General features: G+C 40.5%; 1 protein-coding gene across 1 annotated transcript; it reads left to right on the top strand.

Annotated features, from left to right (window-relative positions):
- The first annotated feature begins 7,268 nt into the window (after positions 1–7,268).
- G0S2 (G0/G1 switch 2) lies at positions 7,269–8,514 on the top strand. Its single transcript, XM_034414335.3, has 2 exons — positions 7,269–7,404; positions 8,019–8,514. The coding sequence occupies exon 2, from the start codon at positions 8,040–8,042 to the stop codon at positions 8,376–8,378; it is 339 nt and encodes a 112-aa protein (XP_034270226.1). The 5' UTR covers positions 7,269–7,404; positions 8,019–8,039; the 3' UTR covers positions 8,379–8,514.
- Positions 8,515–12,723: the final 4,209 nt, after the last annotated feature.

Here is a 12,723-nt window from a genome sequence, read left to right as displayed (position 1 = left end):
TCTAGCACTGTTCCTGAATCTGCTTTTTTACTTGTTGGAAGTCATCTGTGCTTGTCTTATAAGGCCAACACTGCTGGTAAAAATAAAAATAAAAATTTCGATTCTGAAAATAAAATCTTCTAGCATTAGAAAATACAGTATTGTCCATTGTGCTCCTATCCATCTTTCAGAACTATGACCTTTCAAAGAACACCACCAACCTATTGCTTGCATGAAGTAAATTAACTGCAATCCGAGGTCATACGGTGTTACCAAAGCTGATATGATCTGCTTTGTACTGCTGATGTAATATGTAATACACATAGAGACGAAAGCAGAGAAATGTAAAAGGAGCAGAGAAAGGGCCACAATCTCTCTCACAGAATGTGCTGTACCTTCTTGATGTGACTCATTGACTGAGAGGCAATAAACAGGCTGTTGGGTTCTCTAAGATTTCATGATCTGAGAAGGAAAGTCTATTGTGTAAGGAAGGGCTTCAGGAAAAAGAAAAGGAAATAGTAGAATGCAGAAGCATTCATTTATGAAACTGCTATTTTTTATTGTTGCTGTAATTATAAATTATTTTATCCATGTATATGTTTTTTATGTATAACTCAAGATGGCAAACATGCCTAATAATCCTGCCTTCCCCCTTTCCCATAACAATAACCCTGTCTGGTATTTGGCCTGAGAGAAGATAACAGGCCCAAAGTCACCCAGCCAGCTTTCATCCCCAAGGAAGATTTTCCTGCTTTCTAGGTCAGCACCTTAACCACTACACAACAATTTGCCACTTATTAGGTTGGAGGCAAATCAGTTTTAAAAAATAACAGTACGAAACAATAATAAAAAACAGCAGAACAACTAAAATAAATGCAATAGTTTATGGAAATATTTGTTTTTCTCCCTGCACAGTTTCAGCAAACACATGGGTAGTTTTGTGACCATGTTGCACAAAGCATGGGAAAGTCTATTAGCTGTTTAAAACCTATTTTTAAAATGTTTATTACATTATTTTCCAGATGCAATATCTGTGCTGGAGGAAGGTAGATTGCAATACTACATATGTTAATTGGCAGATATACATTTCAATTTCAGAATCGTTTCTTCCCTATACAGAACTTCTCCCTTGTCTTTATACTTGGAATCCAGTATTAAAAAAAACTTAAACAAAAAAAATATTGGAGGAAAGGGATAATTAAAATCCCTGTTCAGGCAATCTAATGAAAAGAAAGAAAGGCAACCAAGAAAGAATACTAGAATACTGTAATCCAGTGGTGAAATCCAATTTTTTTTACTACCAGTTTTGTGGGCGTGGCTTGGTGGCCATGGTGTGGCTTGGTGGGCATGGCAGGGGAAGGATACTGCAAAATCCCCATTCCCTCCCCACTCCTGGGGGAAGGATATTGCAAAATCCCCATTCCCACCCCATTCTGGGGCCAGCCAGAGGTGGTATTTGCGGGTTCTCCGAACTATTCAAAATTTCTGCTACCGGTTCTCCAGAACCTGTCAGAACCTGCTGGATTTCACCCCTGTAGTCCCAATTTAGAAATATTATGACCTGCGGACACCATAATGCAAAGGTCAGTAGGAAAGTAAGACTTCTTTGTCTGGCAGAACTATGCCTCAACTTATATCATTATCCATCACCGTTATGTATCACCCCAGAGTCTAGGGAGATTGCAATCTCTGAGTCTTTACCCCAAAACCATGTTTCACAATGTTGGCAACGATGCCAAGATTGCCAAGATATGTGGACTTCATCTCCCAGCCAGAAAAGGAAATTCCCCAGTGTCATAAATATTTTTGCTTTCTGGAGTTAACCTGTAATTATAGTTGAATGGTCTGTTAAATAATTGTAACTGTATGCATGTGCTTTGACTCCTGATGACTGCCTGGATAAGTCCTTGCACTTTCCTTGGCAAGATTTTTCACTTTGCCAATGCATGCTTTCTAAGGCTGAGAGAGAGTAACTGGCTCAAGGTCACCAGCTAGCTTCATGCCTAAAGCAGAACTAGAACTCACAGTCTCCTGATCTGTAGACTGGTGTTTTAACCAATACACAAAACTGGCTGTCTATATACTTAACTGCAGCTGTACAAATAAAACAATAATTGAGCAGAAGCAAGATGGGAAGACTTACAAACATGAACTGGAGACATTTGCCCAGACAGTATCTTTAAGATGTTTATCAAAAACAGAGCAAATGTCTTCCCCAAAACTGGAAACAGCACCTGCAGGCTTACTAATCATCAGTCAATCTTTGAGATTTGAAGCTCAGATCCAAAGAATACTGATTAATCTTTACACTTCATCCAATATCAGTGATCACATCTTTATTAGTGCAGCAAAACCTCTAGTTGTTGTTAGAAAATTCTAGATTTAAATTCATTCCAATGTAAATTTGCACTTGTATATACATGTCACTATATGGCTTATGGGGTGCCAAATATTTAGCTCTACTCACTCCAAATGCTACCTAGTATCTGAATTCAATGGAGGACCCCAGAATACTAAAAGAAACTAAGGGCTTTTTCACACAGCAGCATTAAGTTGCTTGGCTCATGTCTAAAAGGAAGCCAGTTTAATAAATCCCTTTCTAGATTTCAATCTCCTTTCTCCACTTTTGCCACAATAATGTCCTGGTTTACTATCTGGACCAGGCCTACCACAACCTGTGATTCTGCTGCATCTTTACCTCTTCTACTCATGCATGAAAAAGCAATTGTGAATTGCTTGAGGATATGCGATTTCCCTTGATAGACCTTTTATATCGGTATCTTGCCATTGACTCCCCCTCATATTTAACACCTTTCCATTGGTAGAAAAGAAGAAAACACCACAACAGTACAGGTAGTCCTCAACTTACAACAGTTTATTTAGTGACCATTCAAAGTTACAACAGCACTGAAAAAGTGACTTATGGTCATACTTACGACCGTTGCAGCATCCCATGGTTACATGATCAGAATTTGGATGCTTGGCAACTGGTTCATATTTATGATGATTATAGTGTCTCTAAGTCATGTGATGATCATGTGAAGGTCAGCTTTTGAGACCTTCTGATAAGCAAAGTCAACATTAAGCTTCACTGTTACCAATTGAATAACGGCAGAGATTCACTTAACAACTGTGGCAAGAAAGGCTGTAAAATGGGGGCAAAACTCACTTAACAAATGTCTCACTTAGCAACATAAATTTGGGGTTCTATTGTGGTTCTAAGTCGAGGGACTATCTGAATTGACATTGTTACTTGGAATTGAAGAAGAAAATGACAGAACCCCTGTCAATTTCTCAGGATTAAAAAATGTGAGAAAGGAAGTCTGGGTTCTCACATTCCATCAGTGATTTAAAAAGAAAAAAATGGGGGGGATGGAAATCCTAACCTTTCACTGTCTCACAGGTGAATTTGTAAAAAAAAGAAAAGAAAAGTCATGAAGGACTGTTGGAAGAAATATCCTTCTGGGTTCAGCTCCTAGAGGGGAAAAAGACACTGGAAACATGGAGACTGCTTGGAAAGATGGTTTAATGGTGGACAGGATCACATGGCTTGAGTTCCTGAACAGAAAAGGGCCGAGATACAGCGAGTCCCTGGGTTTTATGCTCTCTCTGGCTTAGAACTTCCTGGGTCCCAGAAAGAGTATCCTGATTGGTTGTCAGACTTCCAGGGGGTGGGGCTCTTAGCTAGCCTTGCTGGCTGATGTAATCTTCCCAGGTGCCATGTGGTGAGTTTCTGTTGCTAGATGGGTTCTATTGTGTTGCAGATGATGGTCCTTTGACAAAGGATTGGGTTTCTGCCTCTGGCCCATTAACAAAGGGTGGGGGGCAGGAAGGTGGGAGCTTCTTTGTCTTTAAAACATGCTTCTCCATTTCTCATCCAGGGAAACATAATATTCTGCCTTTTTAATATTTCCCAAAATATTTCATTCTTCTAGGAAAGGGATGGGTGCTAACTTCCTACAGGACTATTCTCAGGGGTAAAGTCCACACATCTTAAAGTTGCCAAGCTTGAGAAACACTAATGAGGGGTAGTGATTAATATCCAGAGGGGAGCGGGCATTCCAGCCAATTGCTATGAAGGGTTCAACAAACCCCTGAAATGAAGCAGAGCAAAGGCTCCAGACATGACCACTTGAACAGAGTTAAGTAGGAAAACAGACTTTGAATCTATAGTAGGGTGGCATCATGAATTCCTGCTTGTACTTTTCAAGGTCTCTTTCCCTTCACCAACCCCCTTCAGTCATTTAAAATCAAATTATAGGAAAAGATCATTAGAGACCCATCTCTATTCATTCACTCTGTTACTTTCACTAGAATCTGAACGCGGAAACTTCTACACCTTATTTCACCTTCTCCGATTTGGGCAGTTGTATGCAAGGACTGGGTGTCTAAATGAGGACACTGAGGAGAGGGCAACATGCCTAGCTCCAGCTGCCCTCCCTCTCTTCCATCCATTCTGAAAACCTGAGCTGACTTCTACTGGTTGTTGTTCTCAGTTCTCAGACCCTTGTTTATATGAATCAGCTGTTAAATCTTTTTGTGGCTACAAGGACCATTTTTGTAACTGGCTGCAGAGTCACAATCCCTGGTTGTCCAAAGAGACTGCCCAGCCACTAGGTGAGAGGTTAGAAGGCTTACGCAAAGTTGCACCTAGCGCTCAGTGGACAGAAATAGAATGCAGATCGCTGGAGTAAAGTGCTAGACCCATGCCCTGTGTACAAAAAGAGAACTGACTCCTAAACATGCTGAACCCACATGCATTAAAAAAGAAGAGGGGGATGCTTACCTTTCACCTGGATGAATCAAGTTGCATGCTAGAAGAAAGGACTGGAAAGGTCTCTGGAGGAGTGGCTGACTTTCACCAGCTTTGGATTCTAAATGTGCTCCTTTAAACAAAATAACTGTCTCTTAACACTGAGAACTCCCAACAGTCACGGCAGGAAAATAGCTAGGGAGGCTTCCATTCAAATTCCCCTCAGCCACATAGCTCAGTGATTTGGGCCACCATTACCTTCTCTGCTTGTCAAAAATGGAGTAGAGATGCCCTGAAAAGAAGGGATAAAGCTGAAATGTACATACATTGAAATGTATGTACATTTCATTTTCACTGAAACATACATTCACAAGTACAAGTAAAGGCTGAATATAGAACCAAGAAGCAAATGTGGCAAACCTCACATTTGCATCTGATTCAGTTGGGGAAAACTGATTCACTGTTGTTGGCCACCATTGAAATTCTGCCAGTCACTCTACTTATACTTCACAAGGTTCTCTAATTAGGGGTGCCAAAATGGCAGCCCACAGGCCACATGCGTCACATGCAGGCCACACCTACGCCAGCTCCGCAAAGAGGAAAAACGTCGTGAAACGTCACGTGACAGTGTTGGAAGAAACATCCTTCTAGGTTCTGCTCCAAGTGGGGAAAACAGACACTGGAAACATGGAGACTGCTTGGAAAGATGGTTTAATGGTGGACAGGACCACACGGCCCGAGTTCCCGAACAGAAAAAGGGCTGATACAGTAAATCTTCGGGTTTTTATGCTCTTGCCGGCTCTGCACCCCCCGGGGCCACGAAAGAGCACCCTGATTGGTCGTCAGACTCCCAGGGGGTGGGGGCCTTGCTGGCTGATGGCCACATGTGCTTCCCAGGTCACATGTGGTGAGTTTCTGCTGCTATTGTGTAGAGGGCTAATCCTATCTTTGACAATTCCTACTATGGCTCTGCCTGCAGGAGGTAGATCTTTGTTATGTAGAATAGACTGGCCCAAGCCTTAATGGCCCATTGACAAAGGGTGGGGGGCAGGAAGATGGGAGCTGCTTCAAAACATGCTTATCCCAGGGAAATATAATATTCTGCCTTTTTCATATTTCCTAAAATATTTCACTCTTCCAGGAGAGGGGTGGGTGCTAACTTCCTACAACAGGCAACATGACGCCGCGAGTTTGATACCCTTGCTCTAAGTGTAAAACCAAAATGGATCTTGTATGTAAATTTCCCTTTTCTCCATGGTGATGTATGTAATATAATTGGACAAAATGCTGTCTTCTCAGAACAAAAGGCTGTTTTTTTTAATTCAAAAAAAAAAAAAGGTAGACCAAAACTTTGTGGAAAAAAGTTATTCTCTCTGGCTGCAAAACTCCATTCAACTGTGAGATGGAAGCAAAGTGGTAACAGCCCAGGAAAATCTGTATCCCTCTGGTAGTCATAGGTGTCTATATATGGGCACATCTTGCCATTATAAGAGTAAGACCAACATCTAGATCAGTGTTTTTCAAACTTGGCATTTTTAAGATGTATAAACTTCAACTTTCAGAATTCCCTGACACGAATGCAAATAAAGGAATTCTGGGAGTTAGACGTTTCCAGGTTTGAAAAACACTACTTGAATAGTCTTACCACAGGAGCTAACCCGAATCCTTCAAATGGAATTTAAGAACAATTAACCAGTGGGCAGGCTTGCCTTCAGAAGTTGTAGGTGCTCACAACACTGAAGGTTTAAAGATTGGACAACCATTTGTCCAAAATGGTATAGGGTCTTCTGCTTGAGCAGGAGGTTGGACTAGATTTCCAGGGTCCCTTCCAACTCTTATTAGTCTGTGAAGGGCCACAGAGGTTTTCAGGACATCATTCTTCAGCAATTGGCATTTAGGGGCAAACTGCCTTGTATGTCATCTGGTCACCAAGGAGCCATTAGCAACTTCCTTGGGTCTAATCGTTAAAAGCCACGTTAAAATCGAATCCCGGGTCTGTCTTCAGAAAATCAAAGAATCTTGATTTGCTGTAGCGCGCGCTTGAGTAAACTACTCTGAATCTTAATATCGGCGCGAGTTAAAATTCAAATCGTTTAATAAAGCGAAACAATGCAGCGAGTCACCCATAAAACCTCCTCTGAATTTCGCAATGTCCGTTTAAGGCAATGCGGTTTTAAGGGAAAGAGTGAAGGTCACCCCAACACGAGCCCTGGCGCACGTCGCTCAAGAGGGATTTAATACTAATAAAGGCCGCCTGGAGACATGCTACGTGACTCTCTCCAGGTTGACAAATGAACGTGATTTACTGCTTTGGACGCTCTTCCCCAGCGCGTCTCCTGGGGGCTGGCGACCACCTCCGCCTGCGCTGCCCTTTGCCAGCATTACCACACCAGGAGGCTCGGCTTCTGGCCAATGGCGGCAGGATAGCGGCGTGCTCGGCGCATGGGCAGTCCCATTGGCCAGCAGCCTGCAGGGACGAAGCCAAGCGGTCGGTCCGGACAGGGGCGGGGACTCGAACAAGCGTGGGATTATAAAGCAGGAAGGCCGACTGCTACTGTAGCAAGTTAACTGGAGTGAAGATATTCGAGTTTTGCTTCTGTGCGGAATCGAAAGGGGCGCTTTGAATTCAACGGCTGATCAAAGCTCCGAGCGAGTCAGACGAGTTCTTCGAGGTAAGGCCGCTCGACGTTTTATTTTATTTTTTCCCCCCTTCTTTTGATCGTCCAAGCTACAGTGCCGGTTTAGAACCGAGCTGCGGCTGTTCTCCTCTATTCGAAGACACTGGATTCATGGGAGGGATTCGTGAGGTTGTATTGGACAGAAGGGCTGTTATTTTATTTTAATTTTTTTTTGGGGGGGGGGAAGCCTAATGATTTTGAATTCATGCTGTTGCGTATAATTGGCCGCATAAGGAGAATTATACTTGGACTGTCTGTATTTGAAATGCATCTGCTGTTGTCTGTAGCCTTTTTATACAGAATAATAGAGTTGGAAGGGACCTTGGAGGTCTTCTAGTCCAACCCCCTGCTCAGCAGGAAAAAGTATACCATTTCAGAGAAATGGTGGTCCAATCTCTTCTTTAAAACTTACCAGTGTTAGAGCATTCACAACTTCTGGAGGCAAGTTGTATAAATTGTTCCTTATAATGAGGCTCTGTAAACTGCTTAAGCCTCCCTCCAGTTTGGGGAAAAAACTGTTCTTTCAGAGTAGGCTGGCCTAAGATCAAAAGGCTTTTCACAACTTAAGCTGTAGTTGACCTATTTTTTTCATGTGTTTCTCCATCTAGGTGTTTCCAAGTACCTGGACTATGGAGACAATGCAAGAGCTGATCCCATTTGCGAAAGAGATGCTGAGCCAGAAACCCAATGGGAAAATGGTCAAGCTGTACATGCTGGGCAGCGTGCTGGCCTTCTTTGGGATGGTTATCGGCTTGGTAGAGACTGTCTGCAGTCCTTTCACCTCTGAAGGGAAGCTGGAGGAGGAGGAGGAAGACGAGGAGGAGAAAAAGAAAAGGCCCGCTCTGCCACTGACAAAAAGAGAGGAGATGGTGAAGGTTGTGGCTCAAAAACAGGAGGACGTGATCCAGGAAAAAGTCAAACAAGTGCTGACTTTAAGGAACTCTGTGAACAGGCAACACGCCTCATAAGGAAGACTTTGTGGGAATGAGATGATGGTGACCTGCAGCATATAGGACATTTGTCCCTTCTTAAGGGGCAGATTTCCAGATAATGCCTCTGTGAGAGAACATCTTTGGGTTCAAAGACTGCAGTCCAAAAAGACTATTAACAAAGATTTATTTTGCTGTTGTGCAGCAATTCAACAACACTGCCATTTAAAACCTTACATACCTGTTCTTTTGGTATGAAAACGCAAAGCTCTATTATATCTGATCCCTGCCTATGTGGGATTTTTTTTTACTAATGTGTATGTGTTTTACCAATATTTTGCATTTTAAATAAACCATTTTATACCTGACACTAAGAGATGCTGGTGTGGACCTCTTGAATGGGGAGGGAGAACTCTCTGAAAAACATTAAAAAGAGGGTTTTTTCAGTTTTGTGTTCTAGATGAAGCAAAGTTGGCTTACTCTTTGAGGGGGGAAAATTAAAATAAGGGGCATTGATTTATTAATTGTCTTTATAATTAATTTCACCAAAAAGCAAGGACCAATTTTTGAAAGGAAAAAGTATTCTAGAAGTAAAATTTCGACTTTTAAGTATCAAAATCTGATGTCAGCATTCCAAATTAAAAACTATTTTTTTACTATCTGGTTGATAATTTACAAATAGGAAAATGTGACTATGGGGAGAAAGAAAATTAGAGGATATCCAAATGGCCACCTTTGCTTGTAATCCACTTGCAAATGCACAAAGAAGGATCAGATATTCAATGGTGAAGATACAGTAAAAGTGCCTATTCTACAGAAAGGAATCTGTAGAAGGCTTAATCTTCCTAAGTGTAGTTCACAAATCAGTGGCATGTGGGGTCTAAATAGGGAATCACTTCCTCCCCAAATTAGGAAATGACCTATAAGAGAAAGGATCACAGAGGGCAAAGCAGTCAGTTTGCAATTGAAAGCACTAAAACAAAGGAATTGGGATTTTTGGGAGAGGATGTTTTGGAGTCTAGGAGTTTGCACTTAAGATCCACTAATTTGGGCACTCTTCATTTGCCTGGTTTTTACTTTACTTAGTTTGATTTAGGTTAAGAGGAGAATGTCCCTACATTAGCAAACATTGCTCTAGACAGAGATAGCTCATTATTTTTCAGTCATAGCATGGTCCCAGTATTGCAAAGGCTTTCTTATCCCTAGATTTTAATGGAACTGATAAATACAATGAAATGTCTATAAAGACATACTTAGAACTTTATGTTTCTATCTTGAGGGTGAGGTTCTTTAATTTAAAGGGAAAGATTTAAGATACATTTTCAAAGTATGTGCATTTCCCTCTTAATCTTATTGATTAATCTTATTTACAACTAAATTTAGCAACAATAGTTATTGTGACTAAGGATCATTTAGAGAAAAAAATCCCAAATATTAATTAATTTCTATAGCAATATCACTATATGGAAGTTCATATTTTTAATATGTTTTATATTTTTAATCAGGGTAATCATTGACTAACAATTGTTCAATGGGCAGTGATTTACTAAGATTGAAGATGCTGCAGGAAAAAGATATAGTTTGTAGGGCATACTGGGTCACAGACTACCATGTTTCCCCGCAAATAAAACTCTGTCTTATATTTTTTTTGAACTTTGAAATAAGTGCTTGGCCTTATTGCCATGCCCTCAAAAGCCCAATTGGGCTTATTATCAAGAGATGTCTTATTTTGGGGAAAACAGGGTAGGTCTATCATATTTTGACCTAGCATGGCATGTTAATACATTAATTTATGGTTTTAGAACTTTAAAACAAATACCATACATGTTTGCTTCAGTGTGCTGTATGAAACCAAATGACTGAGTCAACCATGAGTAAATTTGCCACAGTTAGGCATTCTATGAATAAAGTTAATCTATGCCAGAGGTTATTTGAGGAAGGTGGGGATTGGCAAGATTATGGATAATTCTTTCCTGCCCTGACTTCCTGGAACTAAGATGGGAAAGCAGGAGAACCTAACTCCATGCTGCTCCTGTTTTCTTCTTCTTTGCCATGACGCCCCAATCATAGACAATTCAATCATAGTCATTCCTCTCTTTGACCACATCTGCTTTTTGATGAGACAAGATAAATCCCACATTCTCTTCCTCTATATCTCACTCATTTAGTTATTTATTGCTAAATAAAAGCCACACATGGAACCATAGTAGAATTGGCTGAGCCCAAAGGGTAAAAGGCTGGAAATTTCAAACTTTATTTTCCAGAAGCCTGCTTTGGTTTAGCAGCGTTGTAGTTCCTGCTGTCACCACTTACTGTATTTTTCGCTCCATAAAATGCTCCTGACCATAAGACACACCTAGGTTTAGAGGAGGAAAACAAGAAAAAAAAATCTGCCTCTGCCTCCCAGTATCCATCTGGTATTCATCTGGCTAGCATCCTTGCAGCAAACAGCCTGCCCCTTCCATGTCTGCTCCCTCTGCCAGGGAACGTTGGAGCCTTCGCCTCCGAGCAGCTGATTGGTGGTTGGATTGGCCTCCTGGAGTACTGCCCATCAACTGTTCCAGGTGGCGGGGATCACTGCCGCCATTTGCCACTGCTGCCTGTCGCCCATATTCGCTCCATAAGACCCACAGACATTTCCACTCACTTTGGGGATGAAAAAAAGTGTCTCTTATGTAGCGAAAAATACCGTATTTTCCAAAGGGAAATGCCTCGTATTCCTTCTAATTCTGATATGGGTTGGGAATGTCTGAACTAGCAACTAGTAATCGGCAAGCAGGTTACTATATTCATAACATACACATAGAAACAAAATGGCCCATGTTTGTTGAACATAAAGGAGAGATAGCTAAATTTTTGGGGAGAACATATTGGTGAGGAAAACATAATTATTATTTAACATTATAGTTATTCTGTTACCTTTTTCGTAACGTAAATATGAAAAACTGTCATAAGTCACTTTTCTTAGTGCCATTGTAACTTTGAATGGTTGCTAAACAAACTGTTGAAATCAAAGACTACCTGTGTGTTTGTGTGGGTGTGTATGTATGTATGTATATATATACACACACATACATACAAATCCATACACTCACACACAAACATCCTAGAATTGCTATCTTGTAAAGAATGTTATGTTTGCATTGCCAGACATCCGGACTCCTACAAAGGAAATCTGGGATATATGCCAGCAACTCCATTTGAGAAAACATTTCCCACCAAGATTTTGAGTGCTTGTTTCCTCAGGTAGACAAGAACCAAAATAATTAAATTCCTTACCAGCTAGCATGGAAAGAAAAACAAGGTTTACCTAGGATAAATGCCTAATTGCTTTTCTCCAAGAATACTGAGAGCAAATATTGAGTTTAGTGAGCTATTTTCCAGCACTTAAAATACTGTATATTTGTGTCCAAGATGATTTGTTGCAAGAACATAATAATCAGTTTCTGCATACGATGAATCAAAATTGGGGAAAGAAAAGGGGGAGAGGGGTTAAAGCATCAGTATAATTAAAACAAAAGAGTCAACCATCTCGGAGTCCATCCATCATGGCCCTTCCTTGACTCATGCTTTCAACCAATCTGATTGCACCTGATAACTACCACAGCTGTGAAAGCCCAAATGATTTCTAGAGGGCAGCAAAGATCTACAGAAAATGCTTAAAATTCCCCAAATTTCAAACTTTCAGACTGGTATCTTGTAAGACAATTCTAACAGTTCTTTCTATAGCCTCCTGACATTCTAAGTTTGCCACTTGAAGTAGGTTTCTTTGTTTTGTCAGCCTAATGGAACTCAGATCTTACAATATCTAGTAAGTATGCCAATGTTCTATTAAAATGTTTGGGGAATAGAAGTGTATCAGTTATCTCATTTATTAATAATGCAGCACATAGCATTCAAGTTTTCAATTCATCAGTCAATCATGTCCTTTTCTGTGACATGATTGTGATACATTGTTCCATTCCCCATGTTCTTGGTTTTCCATTTTCCAACAACAGACATTAAGCATTTTATGTTCAATATCATGCTTTGTTGCAATTGGCTGTTTAGATTCTCCTTTCTCTTATTTATCTAAAGCTAGTTTATACTTTTACCAAACTTGGGGTTTCTCCAAGTGTACTACTATCTCTCACTTTTACAATACATATAATTTGTTACATAAGAATTGTTATTCAAAGAATGTTTCATAATATTACCTTTACATGTTTGAATCATCCTTTAAGTCAGATGTGTACAATTTGAGAGCCACATGCAGTTCCTCAGATATTGTATGTAATTTCAAGTCTTCTAGAAGTGGTCATCAATTTCTACTTCTCAATTTTGCTGGAAGGGAAAATGATGAAACATGTGATTGAGAAGGCGTCGCCTTAAATCAGGGGTGTCA

This window comes from Pantherophis guttatus, chromosome 3, assembly GCF_059756535.1.
Source record: "Pantherophis guttatus breed Tessera chromosome 3, ASM5975653v1, whole genome shotgun sequence".
Classification (NCBI taxonomy): domain Eukaryota; kingdom Metazoa; phylum Chordata; class Lepidosauria; order Squamata; family Colubridae; genus Pantherophis; species Pantherophis guttatus.
This window is presented reverse-complemented; position numbering and strand designations above follow the sequence as displayed.

Coding starts and splice junctions, on each gene's coding strand:
- G0S2 (XM_034414335.3), top strand. CDS start 8,040: ATGGAGACAATGCAAGAGCTGATCCCATTTGCGAAAGAGATGCTGAGC.